We start from the raw sequence: 20,591 nt of genomic DNA on the forward strand, positions 1-20,591 counted from the left end.
GTGGCAACTGTAATGAGGTTGGCCTAGGATCGGGCAGTGTTTCATTCTGTTGTGCATTAGGTTGTTATGCGTTGGTTCCAACGCAATGGCACTTAACAACAGCAACAACGTTGTTGTTGCTAAGTGCCATTGAGTCAGTTCCTTGTCATAGAGACCCTTTATAGTATTTCCAAGGAGCAGCTGGTGAGTTGAACTGCTGACCATGTGGTTCAAACCAACCTTGTGGTTGAGTGCTTATCCTGCATTCAACCTACTGGCTGCTCCTTTCAGCCACACCAGGACTCCATAACTAATATGCTATTCTAAGTAGGGCCACGAAAGTTGGACCATGATGATAGAATGGGATAAAAGTGTGAAACAGAGCCTAAAATTCCTAAAACAAACAAACAACAACAAAATATTCCCTCAAAGCACATCAGATTTACTGGACTGGTTAGGCTTGAGGCCTCCTTGAGAATACTGACCTGACAAACTCCTTAAATCCAGAGCCTAAACTAACCCTTAAGGTCACCTTGTAGCTAAATCACAGATAAAATTCATCTATATGAGAACAGATTGTCAACAATTACTTTCAAACAAAGATGAGAGGTAAGACAGCAGGGACACTAGATTAATGATAACAGGACAACCAGAATGGAAATAATGATAATGTTCACATGTTGTGAAGAATGTGACCAGTGTCACTGAATAAATTGTGCAGCAATTGCTGAATGGGAATTGAAACTTCAGAGTAAGTCCTTACTGGGAAAAAAAAAAAAAATTTGTTGTTGTTAAAAAAGCAGTGTATTTATAAGGCAGTCAGAAATAATTTCAATAGTTTGCAATATAGTGTTTGTTGGCAGGCCCTTTGCAGATCTCCATATGAGTGTTTTTCATCTTGAAAGAATACTTAAACCACTCACTTTCTTTTCTTTGACGCTGTGTCTTCACAGTTCATTGAATTACTGTTGATACCTGATGGGAGGGACAATGACAGCAAAAAGCAAGATACAAATACAAGGGTATGCTCAATCAGAAGATATATTTTTGTTTTCTTTGTACAATATAAGACCAGATGTGTCACAAGTCATCTAATTATAGTACCACTGGCATGTTCTTTTGTGATCAACAAGAGAACAGAATGTGAAGTTTACCCAAGTCATTCAAAATAAAAATTAAAATAGAATTGTTATCACATACAAAATTGATAAAATATACATTTTATTTCATTGTGGAGTTTTTCAACTCCCATATTAGGAGGTATGTACATAATTTATCTAAAAAATAGCACCATTTTTCTTGATAAGCAAGTTTGTTTTAGTAGTCAAGACAATATTAATCAGTTTTTTAAAAGAAAGTCTGTCTTCATGGAAATGGAAAATAAATATATTTATATACTTTTTATTTTATGTTGTTGTTGTTAAGTGCATTTGAGTTGGTTCTGACTCATAGCGACCCTGTAGAGGGTTTCTGAGGAATGGCTGGTGTGTGTGAACTGCCAACCTTGTAGTTCAAACTGACATTGTACTCCAGTGAATTGTCCTGAAGCACTACACTAGGACATATAATTTTTATTATATAGCTATTCATTTATTTCCTCAAGAACCTGTTCAATTTCATTACATAGAGATATGTAACTATTCTGATAAAATAGACATAAAATATTCAGAAAAAAAGAGAGACTAGCATTATTTGATCAAAGCCATCACACAAAACAGAAGAGAATGAAACAAAATAAAGCTTTATTGGGCTACCCTGCAAATCAGTCTGTGAGGCTTTGCACCTCTGTCTGGCTTTATATCAGCAACGTCATCAATTGTATCTTGATAAGCACAGATAAGACAAGTCTTTCCTGTGCCCTATTTTGCTAAGCACTGTGACAGATAACCATTGATCGATGCTCTCCAGACAGCCTCACCCCACTCTGCCACACATGATGAGCTAGTGAATAAACATATTACAACTTAATTATTTTATATCATCTTAGTAATGTTCCGCAGACTTAAGGCACATCAATTTTAAAAGAAAAACAAAAACCCCTTGATTCAGGGCTCCAAGTTTCAGCATTAAGGAATCAGTTGCTACCATTATCCAACCCCAGAATGAAAAACAGGCAGTTTTTACCCAGGGTCCAGCCAACAAATCAGTGCTATCTCAAGTCATCTGAGGACTTGCTGGCCTTCGTTGACAAGTCCATGTGCTGGGAGCAGTGTTGACCTATCAAGTGGCATCTAGGGGAATAAAAGCTTTCCAGATGAGAGCTTGGAGACAAGAATATGTGGCTAGGGTACCTGTAGACCTGAAAGGTGAGCACATTCATGCCATGGCTTCTGGGAGTAGTTTCAGTATTAAAAAAAAAAAAAAAAGACACCAGGACAGGGTGCTGTGTTTAGATGCAGAACAAACATTTCCAAGTTTGCTAAACAGTAATTAAAAGTGCCTCCTCTGATTCTCAGTACAATTTTCCTTACCCACAGAGGCAAAAGGGGAATTTCACTCATTCTAAGTGTTACAAAGAGTGTGTCCTTGAATTTTCCAAAATATAAATGTAGAAAAACGAATTCTCTGCCTTTTGTACCCAGAAACAAACAGAAATGTACCGACAAAACAACACTGCTTCTATTTCTATGCCATCTGGGCAGGCAAGTTTGTCAAGTTTATCACCATCCTGTGTAGTCTCAATGGGATATGGAAGTGGGGAAAAAATGATGTCCACTTCTGGAAGCCAAATTCAGGACAAGTGGAGCAAATCCCACACACATCTGATTGTACCTCTTATGGTTTACTTTAACCTCGATGACTGACTTCACATTAGCAAAAGTGGGAATTAAGTGTTGGGAAAGGGACATCAAGGAAAAAACAAATTTAGAGCTACATTCTGAGGTGGAAAATTTGGGAGTTGGTCACTTGGTTTTGGTCAAATATTCTCAGTTGAAGCATGTCCTCCTGACTAAGAGTTAGGTCACTTGTCTTTATACTTCTGGTATGCACTCAGTATCTCCTTGATGACACTGGGGTCCTCCAATGTGGTAGTGTCCCCTAGATCCTGAGTTTTTCCAGTGACTATCTTCCTCAGGAGCCGCCTCATAACTTTTCCAGATCGTGTTTTGGGTAGACGCTTCACCACCTGGCAAGGAATGGATACAGCATTAGGGTTTGGGGATGGTAAGGTAAGTACTTGATACTAGTTGTTTGATGGGCATATCCCCTCTCCCCAGAGAATGGTAGGGACCAGTAGTCGATGACTCCAGCTTTCACCTTGCACAATCTAGATCTCAACTAAAATCAACCCAAGGGCAGGATAAATCATTCTCAGAATATCTGTGATCAAGTCAATGGTCTCAAGTCAGGGGTTTACACCTCACTGCTGATGCTTTTGTTTATTCCAGTCGACCATGCACAATCAAGCCCAGGAGGGCAGCACCTCATCTCCACCCCTGGCCTGGCCCTCAGTTGGCTTTGTCTTACATAAGAGCTGAGAGCTACCTAAAAGGAAACCTTTGTCATACTTAGTGCTTGAAGACTTAATCTTATACTTTCAAATAACCATTGCATATTCTTTGTAGTTTGCCACACATAAATAGCTGTGTTTGAAATATTTAATAGTAGCATTGTGTTTATAAATAATTTGGTTCAGATATACCTAAAACTGGTCAACAGGCCAGTAGACCGAATGTTAAAAATGCCAAGTAGTAAGTGAAAATAGTAAGAGCCTGAGGCTCCCATCTACCATCTGAAGATGGGCCTCCTACCTCAGAGGCAAACCAAACCAAGGTCTTGCTAGAGGAGAGGGCAAACAGACTCAAGAGGCTAAACAATTGGCTCATTTTTACTCCAGAAAGGGACTCAAGCACGGAGTCCCTCAGACAGGCTCTGACTATACCTCCATTATTGACACCCGGAAGTGTGAGGAGAGACCACAAGGAAGTTATATGTAGAACTCTTGTACTGCTTACATGCTCTCAATTGAAAATCCCTACTTTCTTTACCACCCAGTCCTGCTCTTACAACTGGCTTATAAGCCAAAGCATCTAACCCTGATTAGAACAAGTTCCTAAAAAGGTGAATTGTGTAAAGCTTTGGTGCTATGTTCCTCTTCCCGCAATCCATCCTTATCTCCCTCTCCGGCCCTCTGTCTCCCTTCCTCTGTCACACACCCATACACACACACACACACACACACTCTCTCTCTCTCGTATTTGCTCTGCAGCAATGCACCATCCTACCTACTGCCTAGGAAAAGCCAAACAGCAATGCCAGTTTGGGTTGCACTGTGCTCACATAAGATTGTGTTACTTGTTAACTATAAAGAGCAGTGCCATCGCTTAACAAGGGCGTCACTCACCAGAATCTGATCAGGCACAGCATACTTGGCAATCTTGGTGGCCACTGCTGACCTGAGCTCCTTCACCACCACGTCTGAGTCATCCACGTCATCTTTCAACACGATGAAGGCAAAGGCAGCTGGAAGGAAACCAACTGTTGGGAGTGTGCTAGACTACAAGGCACAGTGCTTTATGCAAATCACCATCAATCCAAAGGACTGTCAAGTTGTATGCTGGTGACACTGTAGCAGCTGGTTTCTTTAGCTGCAGCCTTAAAATTGCCTTTTGGTGGGCATTCTCATTTCCATTCAAAATGGAAGAGAGTCTAACAGCTCCACAGAAGGTCCCTGTGGTGGTCCTGTATGGCATGGAGAGCTTCATAGCATGGCTAGTCCTGACTGGCTATGTCTGGCCTTGCATAGATACTTAACCTCCTTAAACAAACTCTTCCTGAGAGATTCCTGTAATATAAGCTGACAGGAAACACCCATGAAGCGGTGCGAGGGGCACAGCAAGCCAACACTCTTCTCCTATGAATGTACTTGGCCGGCATAGCAGCCCCATTTCACATGCTAGCCAACCCCCATGTTGCTGGATATAGACACAAAGTAGTTCCAACGTGACACAAAGTTCAGGCTGCGTGTCTATGCAGGTTAAATAAAGCATTAAGCTTGTTTTCCCAATATCCTTCTATGTTATACAAAGGACTGACAGCGGCTCTCAGTGTCTCCACTGGGAATTCATCTTTGTGTAGGGTGTGATGCACAGGTTTCTATTCTATTCTTCTCCATGTGAACACCCACTTGTCCCAGCAATGAGGGCCTGGCCAGAGACCAGATCCAGGTCAGGGTTCACAAGACCCAGGGACTCACCTTGGTCAGATCAAGCACAGAGGAGATAGAGCGGGATTGAGAACACACAGCACTGGCAGGCAGTACCTACCAAGAACTGCGAGGGATTACTCATGTGCTACAGACGGAGCTCTGGTAGCATAGTAGTTACGAATCGGGCTGCGAACCACAAGGTCAGCAGTTCGAAACTACCAGCTGTTCTGCGGGAGAAAGATGAGGCTTTCTGCTCCCGTAAAGATTTACAACCTCGGAAACCCAGTAGAGGGTCACTATGAGTCCGGACCGACTCCACGGTATATAACAACAACAACAACAGATGAGTGCTGCCTAGATTATTAGCAATCAGGAAACACCAGTCACTAGAACTGTGATATACAAACCTCCCAGAAGTGCCACAATAAGCCTGGTAAAACTAAGTGCCACTCAGGGTGCAAGAGAACCCACCAAACCTAGCCCTGAAGCCAAGCTCCATGATGGACCAGCCCTAAGGAAGCCCTACATGGGAAGCACCACTGACAAGACCCCTAGTTCAGGGCAGCGGCAACAGGGGAGCCCCACCAAAGGACCTCAGGAGATGGAGTGACTTCTGTGTGTCTTTGAAGCTCAGTGAGTTGCCCTTGGTCTCACATTTGTTTTCTGGCATCCTCTAAGGCTGACCAGCTTCCAGAAAAAGACAGAAAAGGTCTGGTTCTTATTGACAGAGTCAGGAGGGACCCCTTGAATCCCCTACCACCCAAGCCCTTCCAGTCTCAGGTGCAGATGGGATCCTAATTCCAAGGATGTACTGGTCCCCTCAAGCCCAAACATAGGGGTTTACCTACACTCTGACCAGTGCACAGGTCCCTGAGGGACTCCTAGTAACTCATATTTTCCATGTTTCTCCTACGTATCTCCCTTCCTACCACACAGACAGCAGGCCTCAGGGGCACATTCTTTTCATGGAAAGGAAGATACGTTTAAAGAAATATTTGGAGAAATATTCAATGTAAAAGCACCGTGCCCACACAGGGCAGGAAGGCAGACAACATTCAAGACACACTGCACTACAGGATGACCTCTGACAGGCAAGCAACGGGCAGTGGTACTGCTGAAGTGCAGGGTCAGCATGTGTAGGGTGTGTCAGGTGTGAGTGAGTCATTTCAACACCATGTGCTCCTGATCATCTCCAGTCCCAAGTACTTTGAAACAGCTGTTTATCTCCTTATCAATGGAGAAGACTGCCCTGTTCACTTGCTCTGCATCTCCCAGCCTATCTGGGTGTGGAGTGTACTTGGGGTCAGATTCCTCCAGAAAGAGCCCCATTCACCACGTGGCAACACAGGAGCATAAGCCAATCTACGTGGCTATCACCTTAAAGGGCTGGGCCAAGACCATGGGAGGAGGTGCTGTAAGCAGGGGATGTTTCATTACAGAACCTCTGAGCTCCAAAACAGTCAGGGCTCCTTGGGGTGTCAAAGTTGACCCTAATCCTGCACATGGGCTATTCAGCCCTATATCAAAAGCTGTACTTAGGTGAGCCAGTTTGACTACAGCACCCCCATGCCTACCTGCCCCCTGTGTCTGCTCCCTCTCAAAGGGGGCAAGAGGAGCTCTGTTTGGACACTCACCTTCACCCTTGATATCATGGGGGTAGCCAATGACAGCAGTTTCTGGTACTGAAGGGTGGTTGGCCTGCACACATCAGAGAACAGAAATGGGACATGTAGTGGCCCCAAGTACCAGAGGTGAAGTTGGCACTCAGTATGCCATTATTGTCCCATCCCACCCAGTTCCAGGTTCTCAGGGACACCCTGGGGACAGAGAACAGGGAGGACTCATCTTGCTCACCATTGCATCCTCAATCTCTGCAGTCCCCACCCTGTGTCCGCTGACGTTGATGATGTCATCCATCCGCCCTGTGATCTGGTAGTAGCCACCTTTGGTGCGGTATGCACCATCTCCAGTGAAGTAGTAGCCTGCATCCCAGAGAGGGAGACCCGGTACCAGAATCCATAACTCCTATCCTCCCTTAAGAGACCATTAGAGCCATGTCCCAACCACTCAGCACCATTACTGTCTACTGGTCCCACCACCATCCCCCATTCTAAAGGAGACACTTCCCTACATGCTGTATGGCTGTATTCTAATAAGTGAGCTCAAAGACAACAAAATACTGATAATGTCAAGACTGCAAATGTCTAAGAAACTGAAGATACATAAGAAGCGCTAATCAAGAAACTTCCAAAAAATAAATAAAAATGAGCCTTGTTTGCAAGCTTAAGACTAAAAATTACTACAACACTGGTGGTACCAAACAGTTAATGTGGTGTTTACATTAACTTCCAAATCAATGACTCATAATCAAGGTGGGGGGAGGATTTAAATGTCCTAAAGAAAACTCCTTGTCATAATCGTTTTCAAGGTGATTTCTCCACTGTTTTTATCAATGGCTCTCAGGAATGCCTCCCTGAGGTGGCATCATTTCCTATGAGGGATTAGAGTCACAAAGGCAGAGTAAAGGATAAGGGTGGAGGGATTCAAGGCAGTGTTTCTGAAGTGTTCATCCTGAGCTACACCACACTTACAGTACTAATATAGAAACACATCTGAGTGGCCCTGCAGTCTGCAGACAGACCTATAGGGCCCCCCACCCAGGCTACTTACCAGGGTAATCTGTGAAGTAGGCACTCACGAATCTAGAATGGTCATTGTAGATGGTCCTTGCCATGCCTGGCCAGGCCTGGGAGAAGCAAAGTGCTCCAGAGACATCATCACCCTCCATAATGTTCCCCTGCAGACAGGCAGGTATGAGTTTGAAGGACAGGCAGATCCTGCCCTGGCCCAGGTCCAACAAAGGATAACTAAATTCAAAGGAGCTGCTTCCAAGGGTCTTAGGGGAACCCAAGATCATCCCCAATCCCAACCTCTGCCCCCATGAGTTTTCCTAGTGAGACATGAATGTTGATGCAGGACCCACAGCCTCTCTGTTCCAGCTCTGGGCCCAAGCGGTATGCGTGCAGCATTACTAGACACACAGGGTCAGTGGGGGTGCAGTGGCCCTGGATAGGAGGGGAGATCACCCTAAAAGCACACACACCTTCTCATCCATGATCACTGGGAGAATGCCAAAGAAGGGTCTCATGGCCATGCAGGGTACTATCTCTGCACCCTCTTCTGAGGGCCGTGGTGCAATGCAGATGCCACCTGTTTCTGCAGAAGAAGAGGAAAGTAGCTAGTGGGCCTGGTATCTCACCTCCTTGTTCAGAATACATGAAAAAGGTGCACAGTATTCTGCACAGTGATTCCCCTCCAAGAGCATATTTTTTGGAGATGGGGAAACAAGGAAGCAGAGATCTTGGTGGCCTGAGGACTTTTGCCTACAGCAGATCTAAACTTGGCTCCTTGTCCCTCACCTGCAGAAGCAAGTTTGGGCCTAGAGCAAAGGGCATCCATGCCTAGAGTTCCTGGAACCTAGCAGCTGGTGGATGCTGTCACCATTGCTCCTCATTTCCTACTCCAGTCAAGCCCTGGTTTAGATGCAGAGGATACAGGCCACCACTCACCTGAACAGAAGAGAAAGCTCATGACTGGGCCCATGACACAGACCAAACCGTGAGAAGGGGCACACAGTGCTGTCTTGACACTGGTTCTAGGCTCGATTAGTGTAGAAGCATCTCTACACTCAGTGAAAACAGCCTCTCAGGGAGCCCTTCTGAGTGGGAAGAGAGCTGAGCCATCCAGACCTCTCACTTCCTACTGGTCCAAGAAAAGGCTCATAATTACATTCATTATATCAGTGTATGCAATTATGTGCCCCAAACGTCCTATTAAGTCAGATACCCATGAGGGGAGGAGACAAACCAAATAAAAAGCCCCCAAAATAATTCCCTTTCCCACTAGAACTGAAATGCAGATTCACACTTCCTTAGATAGCACAGCCCCTCACCCTCATTTGTCATTCTGTTCAGGAAAAGGCCTGACAGCTAACAGCATTAGACTGAACCTGACTCCATGCAAGACCCTGAGCAACAAGTTTTAGATGCACTACCTCGCCTAATCCACCTCAGGAGCCTTTGAAACAGCATCCATTTTATGAACAAGCAAACTGCACTCAGAGAAGTCCCCACACACCCCACGTCTTAGCATGAGCTTGAGCACAGAGCTTCCTCACTCTAAACACCCACCCAATCAGAGGCCTGAGTGGAGTGGATTGAGTAGAACCAAGACTTGAGTGGACTAGACTACAATCAACTGCCATGAGCCCTCACTGCACCCTCACCCTACACCCCCTAACTAGTGCCCAGTGGACTAGGCTCAATGTTCTCACTTGAGATGACAGCTGCCCAGGGCAAGCCGTGTCCAGTGATCCCACTGCATAGTCAGGGATTCTCTTACCTGTCTGCCACCAGGTGTCAACCAGGGTGCATCTGCCATCTCCCACCACCTTGTGCAGCCACTCCCAGGCCTCAAGGTTGATTGGCTCTCCCACTGAAACCACAGTGAAAAGAAAAACATTCATCTCAGAATAGCGAAAATCAAAAGGACTGTTGAAAAGAACTTCATAATTTTTCTGAACGATGTAAAAGGAGACTGAAAAGGCAAGGAGATACATTGTGATATGTCATCTAAGAAATGCCAATTTAAATGTGACACTAACTATAGGAGAGTCAAAGATCAAGAAAGTGCCAAGACTACCCAAAGTGGTGGGGGGCTACAAAGGCAAGAAGTGACTGGCTTACAAGCTTTCAAGAGGGAACCTAGATCCAGAGGGCATGGAGGAAGGCAGAGTCTCCACTGAGTAGTATCCAATCTGTTCAGAAGGGGCTGATGAAAGGAAATACGGAAAGGTTTCTTGTGATACAATAGTGAATAATTGTTATCAGGACTGATTGTGAGGGTTGAAAATATAAAGGTAGACATTTTGCAGCAAGGAGGGGAGTGATTAACTTTCCAGTCTAGGAGCAGAGAGATGGAGTAGCTGGGGACTTTAGACCCAGAGAGGGAGAGGGGCTGTGTGCTGATGACTGGGGGGTAGGGGGCAGGGGTGGGGAAGGCTTGTAGGATATATCCTTTGGTTGGTTGATGATGCAAGGAGGGGATTGTAACCATGGCAATGAAACGATATACAGATGAATGTAAAACTAATGTTCTCCCATGTAAACTAGCACATAATTCACAATAAAACATTAAAAAAAAAAAAAAAAAAGGTGCCAAGAGTTTTCACATACAATGTGAGATGTAGTTTGGTACAGCAATTGTGGGGAGTAATTTAGCATTTCTCTTAACATTTAAAAATGTATGCATTTAATAAAATGCATGAATTTGATATGACTTTGGGGGGCCATTTTTGGCAAAATCTACTAAACACATTGTGGTTAGTTGTTAGCTGCCATCAAGTCAACTCTGACTCATGGTGACCTTCTGTAAAACAGGAGGAAACATTTCCCTCATTTTCACTGACCTACTGCTTTACCAAACATGATGTCCTTTTCAAGAGACTGGTTTTTCCTAATGACATGTTCAAAAAAAAGGAAGACAAAGTTTTGCCATCCTCACTTCTAAGGAGTATTCTGACTACACTTCTCTGTATCTAATTTGTTCCTTCTTCTGGCAGTACTTTTTCACTACCGTCACAATTCAAACATCAATTCTTCTCTTGTCTTTGTTTTTCATTGCCTAACTTTCACATATGTATGAGGCAATTGAAAAGACCCTGAATTGGAGTAGAGATATGTTAGTCATTAAAGTGGTATCTTTGGTATTTTACACTTTAAAGAGATCTTTTGCAGTGGATTTGTCCAATGTAATACATCACTTCACTTACTGACTACTGGTTCCATGAGTATGAATTATTGACCCCAGTAAAATAAAATCCTTGACACCTTCAATTTCGTCACCATTTATCATGTTATTTATGGGTACAGTTGTGATGATATCTGTTTTCTTCACATTAAGGTACAACAGATTACTAAAAATATTACATAAGGCCCCATTACCCTAAAATATCACTCTTGGGTAATGCAGAAATGATTGTTTGTATTCCCTCTGCAAAAAAACATGCATGGGGATATCCAGAGCAGAAACTAAAGACTGGCATCAAGAGTAAAATGAAGAAATGAATGGTGGTACTAGCAGGAAATGAAGTTCCATATGGCAGTGGTAAGCGGGGAGTCACTGCCTCCGCAGAGCCTGACAAACCAAGAGCATGGCACTGAGCAGCGAGCAGCACAGAGGGTGTGGGCTGAGAAGAAAGCAGCGTTTATCTGCAGCATTGAGATCAGAGAGGGGGCATGGTTGGGTTTCTGAGTGAGAAGGACACCATGGAGCCTTCTGAGCATGGTATACCTGGTAGGAATATAGTTACATGTGTAGATACTCTTCAAGCTGAACACTCAAGATGCATGCCTTTCATTGTTATTTTCATATTTCAATAGGAAAGAAAAAAGTACTTATCCCCTATGACCCTATCAGCCAACTTTCTGAGTCCACCTTGTGAAAAGGTCCATATATAGGGCTGATGTGAGCTGGAATGTGCTGGTTTAGGCATATTGTTCACATGGTTACCTCTCACTCAGGATTACCCACAACCCAGCAACTCTCTATACCTGTCTTGGCAAGGGCCTCAAGGGTCTCCACAAAAGGGCAGGAAGTAGATGCTCACTGCCATACCAGTTGCTCTGTACTGCATGCCTAACACTCAAGACAGGGCTAAGTAAGCACAGCCATCCTCCAGAATATGGGCATCTCTGCAGATACCAGGCAGGTCCACGAGAAAAATCCCACATTGCTGGACAGTGCAGGCCAATGCAGGCCAATGGTGTTCCCATCAAGAAGAAGCCTCCCCCACAGAGTGGCATCTTTTCAGATGACCACACCTGTGCAGAAAAGTTCGCATGGTCACAGACACACATGGGCCTCTCTGAGGCTTTTGTAATCATTGCAAAATTTCCATTTAACCTTTTCTCAACAAGAACATATTTATGTGTTACTTAAGTGAAAATATAAACCTAGGGGTAAAATCTTCAGTTAGCTGGATTCTCCCTGGTGGAAAGATAAAGAAAGTCAACACACCCAGGGCTTGGTGTAGCTGAGGGTTACTTCCAGTTGGCCTGAGCTGGCATCCTGGAATGGGAGACTTCCTTCCAGCTTTAGCATTGACATCCCAGACATGAAGCATATGACTTGACCATGGTGCTGGGTCCAAGGGACTAGGGGGCTCAGGACTGCTTGCCAGTACAGTATATTGATGACAGTAGCTGGCTGATTTGTACCTGGTATTGTGAAATTCCACAGGGCCCTCACTGCAGTCACTGACATAGCAAGGCACTGGCCACATCTGTGTTTCTTTACGTTCCCACACGCTGACAGAACAGAGTACAGAGACGTACGTATGCAGTGTCACAGAGTCAGAACTGGGTATCAGACCCTGTTTCTTCAAACTGGGCCACAGGGAGGAACCAACATCTTGTCCAAAGGGTCTCAGACCCATGACTCATCAAAAAGGGACCTGACTCCTACTAAGATGGTACCATGTATCCCCATTTCTGCTGCAGATACTCTCAGGGTGGCATTGGCCCTTGAACTCCTGGGCGGTCAGTCCATATCCCAGCTGTGTGCTGCCATGTTCTGGGAACCACAGCAGAGGGTGGTTCCGACTTGCTGAGTGCACAGGAAGGCACATGACTCACTGTTGACTGAGTTTCTCGTGGGCAGGGATTTGGAGCTGTGTAACAGTCAGGAGACAAATCTGAGTCAGTTGAGGGCTCACAGCTACACTCCGGCTCTTCCCTGTCCTATGAGCTTCATGAGTGAGAGCTCAGGAGAATGGGAGCTGTATTGTATCAGGCTCTGTATGCATATACACCCAGAAAATCCAAAAACATGAAGAAAAATGTCCTGACTAGGGCACAGGGTCACAGAAACTATACCATACCCTGGGGAATATGCAGAGGAGGCCCGGAGTAGGTCTGTCCTGAGAGGTGGAACGAAGATAGACTTTCAGGCTGAGGAAGGGGACAGAAGGGTAAACGGGGGTCCTAGAGACCTGTGAGGGTTGCTGGGGGTGGGTGCCAGAGGGGCTCTGGAGCCAGGCACTGAGCTCAGCACAGGCTTTCAGGTTGCTTGCTGAGTGACCTGGGACAGTTCTGTGACCATTCTGTGCCTCAGTTTCCTCCTCTGTAATGAGGGTCATCATCAGTACTTAGCTCACAAGGCTGACATAAGAAGTTAGGTATTTAATAAATATTGGTTATTATTAATAGTGAAACCCTAGTGTGGTACTGTGGGATAAAACACTGGACCTCAAAGTCAGTTTGAACCACAAGGTCGGCGGTTCAAACTCACCAGCCATTCCTTGGAAACCCTATAAGTTGGAACAGAGTTGATGGCACTTAAAAACTTAGTATTATGAATAGTAAGTCAGGGTAATTAAAGTACTTGGCTGGAAACCAAAAGGTCAATGGTTCAAAAAGTGGCAGTCTATTTTTGTGAGTGTTTATAGCTTTGGAAAACCTAGGAGCAACTCTATTCTATCCTTTCAGGGTCACTATGAATCAGAATCTACTCACTGGCAATGAGTTTTGTTTCTTTTTGTTTTTATTGTTAATACTATTCAAATCCTTCTTGTCTTTCTATCTAGAAATGTTGACGGGAAACAGAGGTTTGTTTGTTTTTTTACTGATAACATAAAAAGGTGAAAGAAGAGAAAGAGGAGCTAAGAGCAATTCTTAACAATGTCCGTTGTGCACCAGAAACACTACATACATTTTTTTCATCTTATCTTCACAACCTGAAAGGGAGGTTTCACCCCTACTTTGTGCACAGAAACACTGGTTAGACACCCACAGCGGAGTCACACACCCACAGTGCTGATAACCCCACATGTTCTCTATGAATAGCCACAAAGCAGGGTTGACAGAGATGGGCAACTTAGACATTGGCTACCCAAAAGGGGGGCGGGGGAGGACAACAAAGGCACGAAGTGACTGGCTTACAAGTTTTAAAAAGGGAGCTTAGTTTCAGAGGGTGCGGGGGAAGGTAGAAATTTCCACTGAGTGGTTGCCAACATGTCTAGACAGGACTGGTGAAAGGACATGGGGATAAGACTCTTGTGGTTTAATTGTGAATAATTGCTATCAGAACTGATTGTGAATGTTGGAAATATAAAGGTAGACATTTTGTAACAAAAGGAGGGGAATGGTTGATATTACAGTCCAGGAACTGAGGAAACTGGGACCATCAAGAGAGAAGAGCAGAGTATGGTACCCTATCCAGAGAAACAGAGACATCAGAGATGGAGGCAGAGATGATGACATGGAGAGATGGAGTAGCTGGGGACTCTAGACTCAAGGAGGGAGAGGGGCTCTGTGCTGGTGGCCAGGAAGCTGGCTGGTGTGCAGGATATACTCTTTGGTTGTTTGAATGGTTATATATTCCTGAGTGCTTCACAGTACATCCAAAAAAAAATACACAGAGGGATTGGAAGCAAATACTGTTGAATGATGACGTATGCAAAAGATTGTAATCATTTCAATGAAACGAAATACGATAGGATGAATGTGAAGCTGATGCTGTCCCATGTAAACTATCACTAAATTCACAATAAAAACTTTAAAAAATGCTTTGTACAGGATTTGGCTCTGGTTGCGTAGTGGTTACGAGTTGGGCTGCTAACCTCAGATCAGCAATTCAAAACTACCAGTTGTTCCATGGGAGAAAGATGAGGTTTTCTGCTGCCATAAAGATTTACAGCCTTGGAAACCCTATACAGAGTCACTATGAGTCGGAACCAACTCCACAGCACACAACCACCACCACCACCCAAATTAAAAACAGCAATAATCTTTGATCTAGCAATTATCTGCTTGGAAATTTCTACAGGAAGAGCAGTACACACACGCAGAGGGCAGGCTTACCTGAACCCAGGGTCCGCAGGGAGGAGCGATCATACTTCTTCACCCACGTGTCACCATACTTTAGCAACAGCCGCACAGCTGTTGGGGCACAGTAGAACTGGTTGATCTGTAGGCGTTGCACTGTCTCCCAGTAACGACCTATAGAAAGGCCCAGTGTGCAGTCAGTGGAACCCTTTGAACATGACCACCCTAAGACAGATAAGGCAGTAATCTCATGTGTTGTAGCCATGCACATGTTTCATGTGTTCACAGAAAGCATGAGTTGTTCACTGGAAGATAAAGGAGCCTGCACCCAGCTCTCTACACACATGCTCAGTCCATGGCTGGAACATTTTCATACACACATGTGTATTCCACATGACACAGTGAAGATTTGGGTTAGAAAGGTATGACTGGGAATTTAAAATTAGCCTGTGGCTAACACAGAACTTTTGTTCAGTCACATTTAAATACACTCTACTTAGTTACTAGTGTTCCCTGGTAGCATACATCATTCATTTAGCCTCATAGAGCCCCATGTAACAGATGAGTGGAGTCTCAAGTAGTTATGATGGTGAACCTGAGATTGCTCTAAAGATGGGCTCTCAGCCCCTGAACTGTGGTCCTGATGTGTTTTTCCTTATGCTGCCATCAGCCCCTTCTGGTTCTGGATAGGACCCAAATTCTAGGGTAAGAACCTCCAGCAGAACCAGTACAATCTGACACAAATAAAGTGAGTATCTAGGGAGGCTGAGTTATATATGGGAGGAAGATAAGCAAGACACAGCCATGTCCTCAAAGCTCCTTGAATCTGCCTCAATTTACAAAGAGGGCACCAGGTCATCCCTCAGACTACGGTGCATGCCCAGGAAAGTCCTGTTGGGAAAGGGTGGGGCTGGGTGGTCCCTCCATTGGGAGAGATTGGATGGGCTGGCAGCTGGTCAGGTTCTGAGGAAGGACTGCATGGCCAAGTGGCCACTGAGGGGAGAAGGCAATGCTAAGGAGACAGCCTCTAGGTAGTATAAATCTGAAGGGCAGAAATGGTGGCATAGTGATTTGTAGATGTCTTCCTGTGCCCACCAGACTGTCTTTTGCCAGGTGATCTTACAGAGATGGAGGCCAATCCAATGAGCCTAACAAGGAGCCTCATGCTCAGCAGCTCCAATACCACCAGCATTTGCTCAGCAGGGTCTCACAACACCAGCCTGTCTAGAGTGCAGGCCTCCACTCTTTCATGACCCTACCACCTCAGTCCTCATGCTGCCCCCCTACCCCAGTGCAAGGTTCACAACAGAGCACCCAGTCCTCACCAGCATTGGGGTAAGTAGGGGTGCTCTCAAAAAGGACACTAGTGGCTCCATTGCAGAGCGGTCCATACACCACGTAGCTATGTCCTGTGATCCAGCCAATGTCGGCTACGCAGCCAAAGACGTCACCTGGTCTATAGCCAAACACAAGCTGTAGACAGAAGGAAAGGCTGTCAGGATTGTACCCCCACTCTTCCATTCTGCCAAGAAAGAGCATGAACATATAACTGGGGGACTTGGAGGGCCACCCACACTGATAATTGCACACCCCTCCCAGTGGCCCAGTGATGACCATGTACATGAAGGCAAAATCTAGCCAGAATGATCTGTGCTGACAGTTTGGATCAAGGTCATGCTTAATAGGCAGACTAACATGTAAGAGCCTTAAAGGAGCTGGGAACATCCCAAGACTTGATGTGGGAGGGGTGTCACATAGTGTATCTATAGGTAAGATACCATCTAGTTGTACATTTAATTTCTGCATTCTGTGATACACAAATTTTTAAACCTTTTAAAAAACTGTAAGAGTAAAATCCCCAAACATCAAGAAATCTATTGGCATCAACAGCTTCTAATATCACAAAGCAGGGATACATGTGTCACCAAGGGGTCTTGCTAAGGGACCCAGTAAAAGTCTTATCTGGTATCTGGACCCAACTGCTACTTTGAAGGGACACAGAGGACAGAGGAGCAATTGGCAGCGATCAAAGAGTCTCACAAGACCAAAGGCCCAGGTTCTACAATAGATTCAGAGAAAGAAGGGGACAAAAGCAGATCCATAAAACTGAAAGATTTAAAAATATACTGGAATTTCCACCAAGATGATGGACTAAGTAGACACATTACACAGACCCTCTACAATAAAGATATATGAGACAGATACAGATGAAGCCCCTGGATCCTTAGAGAAGGGTATTGAATACTGACTAGGAGAAGAAGCTGAACAGGGACAGCAAGAAAGGAGACTGATGGGTAAAACTGACTGGCCTGACTCAGCATGGCTATCTTGAATTTCGGCAAGCAGCACTGGATATGAGTCATTGCCTGACAAAATAGAAACACATCAGGGCCTATTGATGCCAGCTGGACCACCCTGGTGCCTAAAGGCAGGTGAACTCTGTTTCTTCAGACCTGTAGAACACCCAAAGTTGCTCCCCAGCCAGTCTTAAACTAGCAGGAACAACTATAACCAGGTGCCCTGAACTCAGCTGCCTTCAGGGCCTGAAAGAGTTACTTCTGGTCTGCATGAACTACTTCCAGATTGGGAGCACATTATAATGAAATGTGCAAAGACATGGAATTAGAAAACCAAAAGGGAATTAACACACTTAGCATTTCTCAAGCTAAAAGAACTGAATAAAACTTTCAAACCTCAACTTGCAATATTAAAGGATTCTGTGGGCAAAATACTGAACGATGCAGAAAGCATTAAAAGAAGATGGAAGGAATACACAGAATCACTGTCCCAAAAAGAAATGGATGATGTTCAACCATTTCAAGAGGAAGCATATGATCAAGAGTCAGTGGCACTCAAAGAAACGATGCAGAAAGCATTAAAAGAAGATGGAAGGAATACACAGAATCACTGTCCCAAAAAGAAATGGATGATGTTCAACCATTTCAAGAGGAAGCATATGATCAAGAGTCAGTGGCATTAAAGGAAGAAGTCCAAGCTGCACTGAAGGCACTGGCAAGAAGCAAGGCTCTGGGAATTGATGGAATAGAAATTGAAATCTTTCAACAAACTGATGCAGCACAGAAGACACTCACTGGATGCACTCAGTCATCAGTGCCAAGAAATCTGTAAAGCAGCTACATGGCCAACTGATTGAAAAAGATGCATATTTGTGCCCATTCCAAAGAGAGTTGACCAAATGGAATGTGGAAATCATTGGACAATATCAATAATATCACATGCACATAAAATTTTGATAAATTCAAAAACAGCTGTAATAAGTACATTGGTAATGAACTTCAAGAGGTGCAACTCAGATTCAGAAGAAGATGTGGAACAAGGGATATCACTGCCAACTTCAAATGGATCTTGGCTGAAAGCAGAGAATATCAGAAAGATGTTTACCTGTTCTTTATTGATTATGCAAAGGCTTTCAACTCTGTAGGTTATGACAAGCTATGGATAACATAGTGAAGAAGAAGCTTTCCCAAACACAGCTGTTTATTAATGCTCATGAGGAACATGCACATATACAAAGAGGCAGTAGTTCAAACAGAGCAAGGGAAAACGGAATGGTTTAAAATCAGGAAAGGTATGTGCCGGCATTTACCATACTCATTCAATTTGTATGCTAATCAAATAAACCGAGAAGCTGGATTATATGAAGAAGAACATGGCATCGGGATTGGAGGAAGACTCATTAATAACCTGTGATATGTAGATGATACAACCTTGCTTGCTGAAAGTGAAGAGGACTTAAAATACTTAAAATCAAAGATCACAAATTTCAGTATCAGTTACATATCAATGTAAAGGAAACAGATATCCTCACAACTGGACCAATAAATAACTACATAATAAATCGAGAAGAGATTGAAGTTGTCAAAGGCTTCATTTTGCTTGGATCCACAATCATGGATGCAGCAGAAATCAAAGGACATATTGCATTAGGCAAATCTGTCGCACAAGACCTCTTTAAAGTGTTTAAGAACGAAGATGTCAGTTTGAGGACTAAGGTGCACCTGACCCAAACCTTGGCATTTTTCAATAGCCTCATATACATGTGAAAGTTGGACAATGAATAAGGAAGACCATAGAAGAATTGATGCATTTGAATTATGGTGTTGGAGAAGAATATTAGAAGTACCATGGATTGCCAAAAGAACAAACAAATCTATGTTAGAAGAAGTACAGCCAGAGTGCTCCTTAGAAGCCAGGATGGTGAAGCATCATCTCTCAAACTTCAGACATATCAGGAGGAACAAGTCCCTGGAGAAGGACACTATGCTAGGTAAAATGGAGGGTCAGCAAAAAAGACGAAGACCACCATGAAAGGGACTGGCACAGTGACAGCAACAATGAGCTCAAACATAACAATTGAGAGGATGGTGCCGAACCAGGAAGTGTTTCATTCTGTTGTGCATGGGGTTGCTATGAGTCAGAATTGACTCAGTGGCACCTAACAACAGGCCTCCATCCAGGGCTGAGTATGCCACTGTTTCCCTTCCTCTCCTACTTAGTGTGAGCTCTTTCACTGACAGAAGCTTCCCCACAATATTTTCCTGTCTAGATCTGTCCCTTGCCCGATTTTTATCCTTTTGTTATTTTCTTTCCCCTTTTATGTCCTTCTTTTTCTCTTTCCCTTCATTTGATTATTTTATCTGTTCTTTTTCCATTTATCTTTTTTCTTCATTTCTTCTGTATCTTTTTTCCTTTTCCTTTTTTCCTATTTGATTATTCTCTTGACTATTCTCTAGTCTCTTTCTCTTTTCTTGCCTAGTTTTGTTTAGTATTTTATCCTTTTCATTTACGCTCTTATTTTCCTCTACCATGGTTTTTCCCTTTCTCTTCTCTAACTTTTTAGTTATTATACTCTTTTTTCTTACTGTTGCCTGGTTTTCTTTTATTCCTTTATTTTTAAATTGATTTTTATTTGGTAGATTTTGGGGTTGGAGCAGGGCAGAAATAGGTTCTTCTTGCCCTCCCTAACAGGAGACAACTTTTCTCATATAGCCCAGCTATAACCTTACTTCTGCAGCTCTATACACTGTACAAAGGCTTCTATACTACCTAATCTACAATAGCCAGCAGCCAACACCAGACAAACCCATCCTGAACACACTAAACAGTGAACAGAGAACTATACACATGCTTACACTCTGTAATCATACCTTCCAGGAGGCAGGCTATGAGGGCCTAAGAACACACCAACATACAAACATCAATTAAATACAAACACAATGACACCACAATGTCTCCAAGACAACAATTTCGGTTCACATGAAGAAACAAGACAGAGGAGTTCAGAAAGTGACCATGATGCAGATTCAGTAAAAATTGAGGAAGAAAAGTTATTGGAACTACCTGATAAAGAATTCAAAATAATTATATATAGGTACCCTCAATGGATTAAAAGAAAAATTGAAAAACTAAAGAGAACACAGAAAACACTTTAGAAGAATTCAAGAAAACACAGAACAAATGACAAAATAAATGGAAAATGAGTAACAATTCAAAATTTTCAAATAGGAATCTTAATACTAAGGTTTCAGATATGGATAATATATTGGAAGAGCAAAGGT

General features: G+C 43.7%; 1 protein-coding gene across 1 annotated transcript in view; it reads right to left on the reverse strand.

The window, feature by feature from the left end:
- Positions 1–2,941: 2,941 nt before the first annotated feature.
- ACSS1 (acyl-CoA synthetase short-chain family member 1) overlaps positions 2,942–20,591 on the reverse strand; it is a 90,826-nt gene continuing 73,176 nt past the window's right edge. The window contains exons 6-14 of the mRNA XM_006860667.1: positions 16,338–16,485; positions 15,049–15,186; positions 9,530–9,622; positions 8,232–8,344; positions 7,799–7,925; positions 6,983–7,110; positions 6,763–6,826; positions 4,325–4,443; positions 2,942–3,106 (exon numbers count right to left, since the gene is read on the reverse strand). Of these exons, the coding sequence (XP_006860729.1) occupies positions 2,942–3,106; positions 4,325–4,443; positions 6,763–6,826; positions 6,983–7,110; positions 7,799–7,925; positions 8,232–8,344; positions 9,530–9,622; positions 15,049–15,186; positions 16,338–16,485 (1,095 nt within the window). The remainder of the gene's footprint in view (positions 3,107–4,324; positions 4,444–6,762; positions 6,827–6,982; positions 7,111–7,798; positions 7,926–8,231; positions 8,345–9,529; positions 9,623–15,048; positions 15,187–16,337; positions 16,486–20,591) is intronic.

Source organism: Chrysochloris asiatica, unplaced genomic scaffold (assembly GCF_000296735.1).
Source record: "Chrysochloris asiatica unplaced genomic scaffold, ChrAsi1.0 scaffold00039, whole genome shotgun sequence".
Classification (NCBI taxonomy): Eukaryota; Metazoa; Chordata; class Mammalia; order Afrosoricida; family Chrysochloridae; genus Chrysochloris; species Chrysochloris asiatica.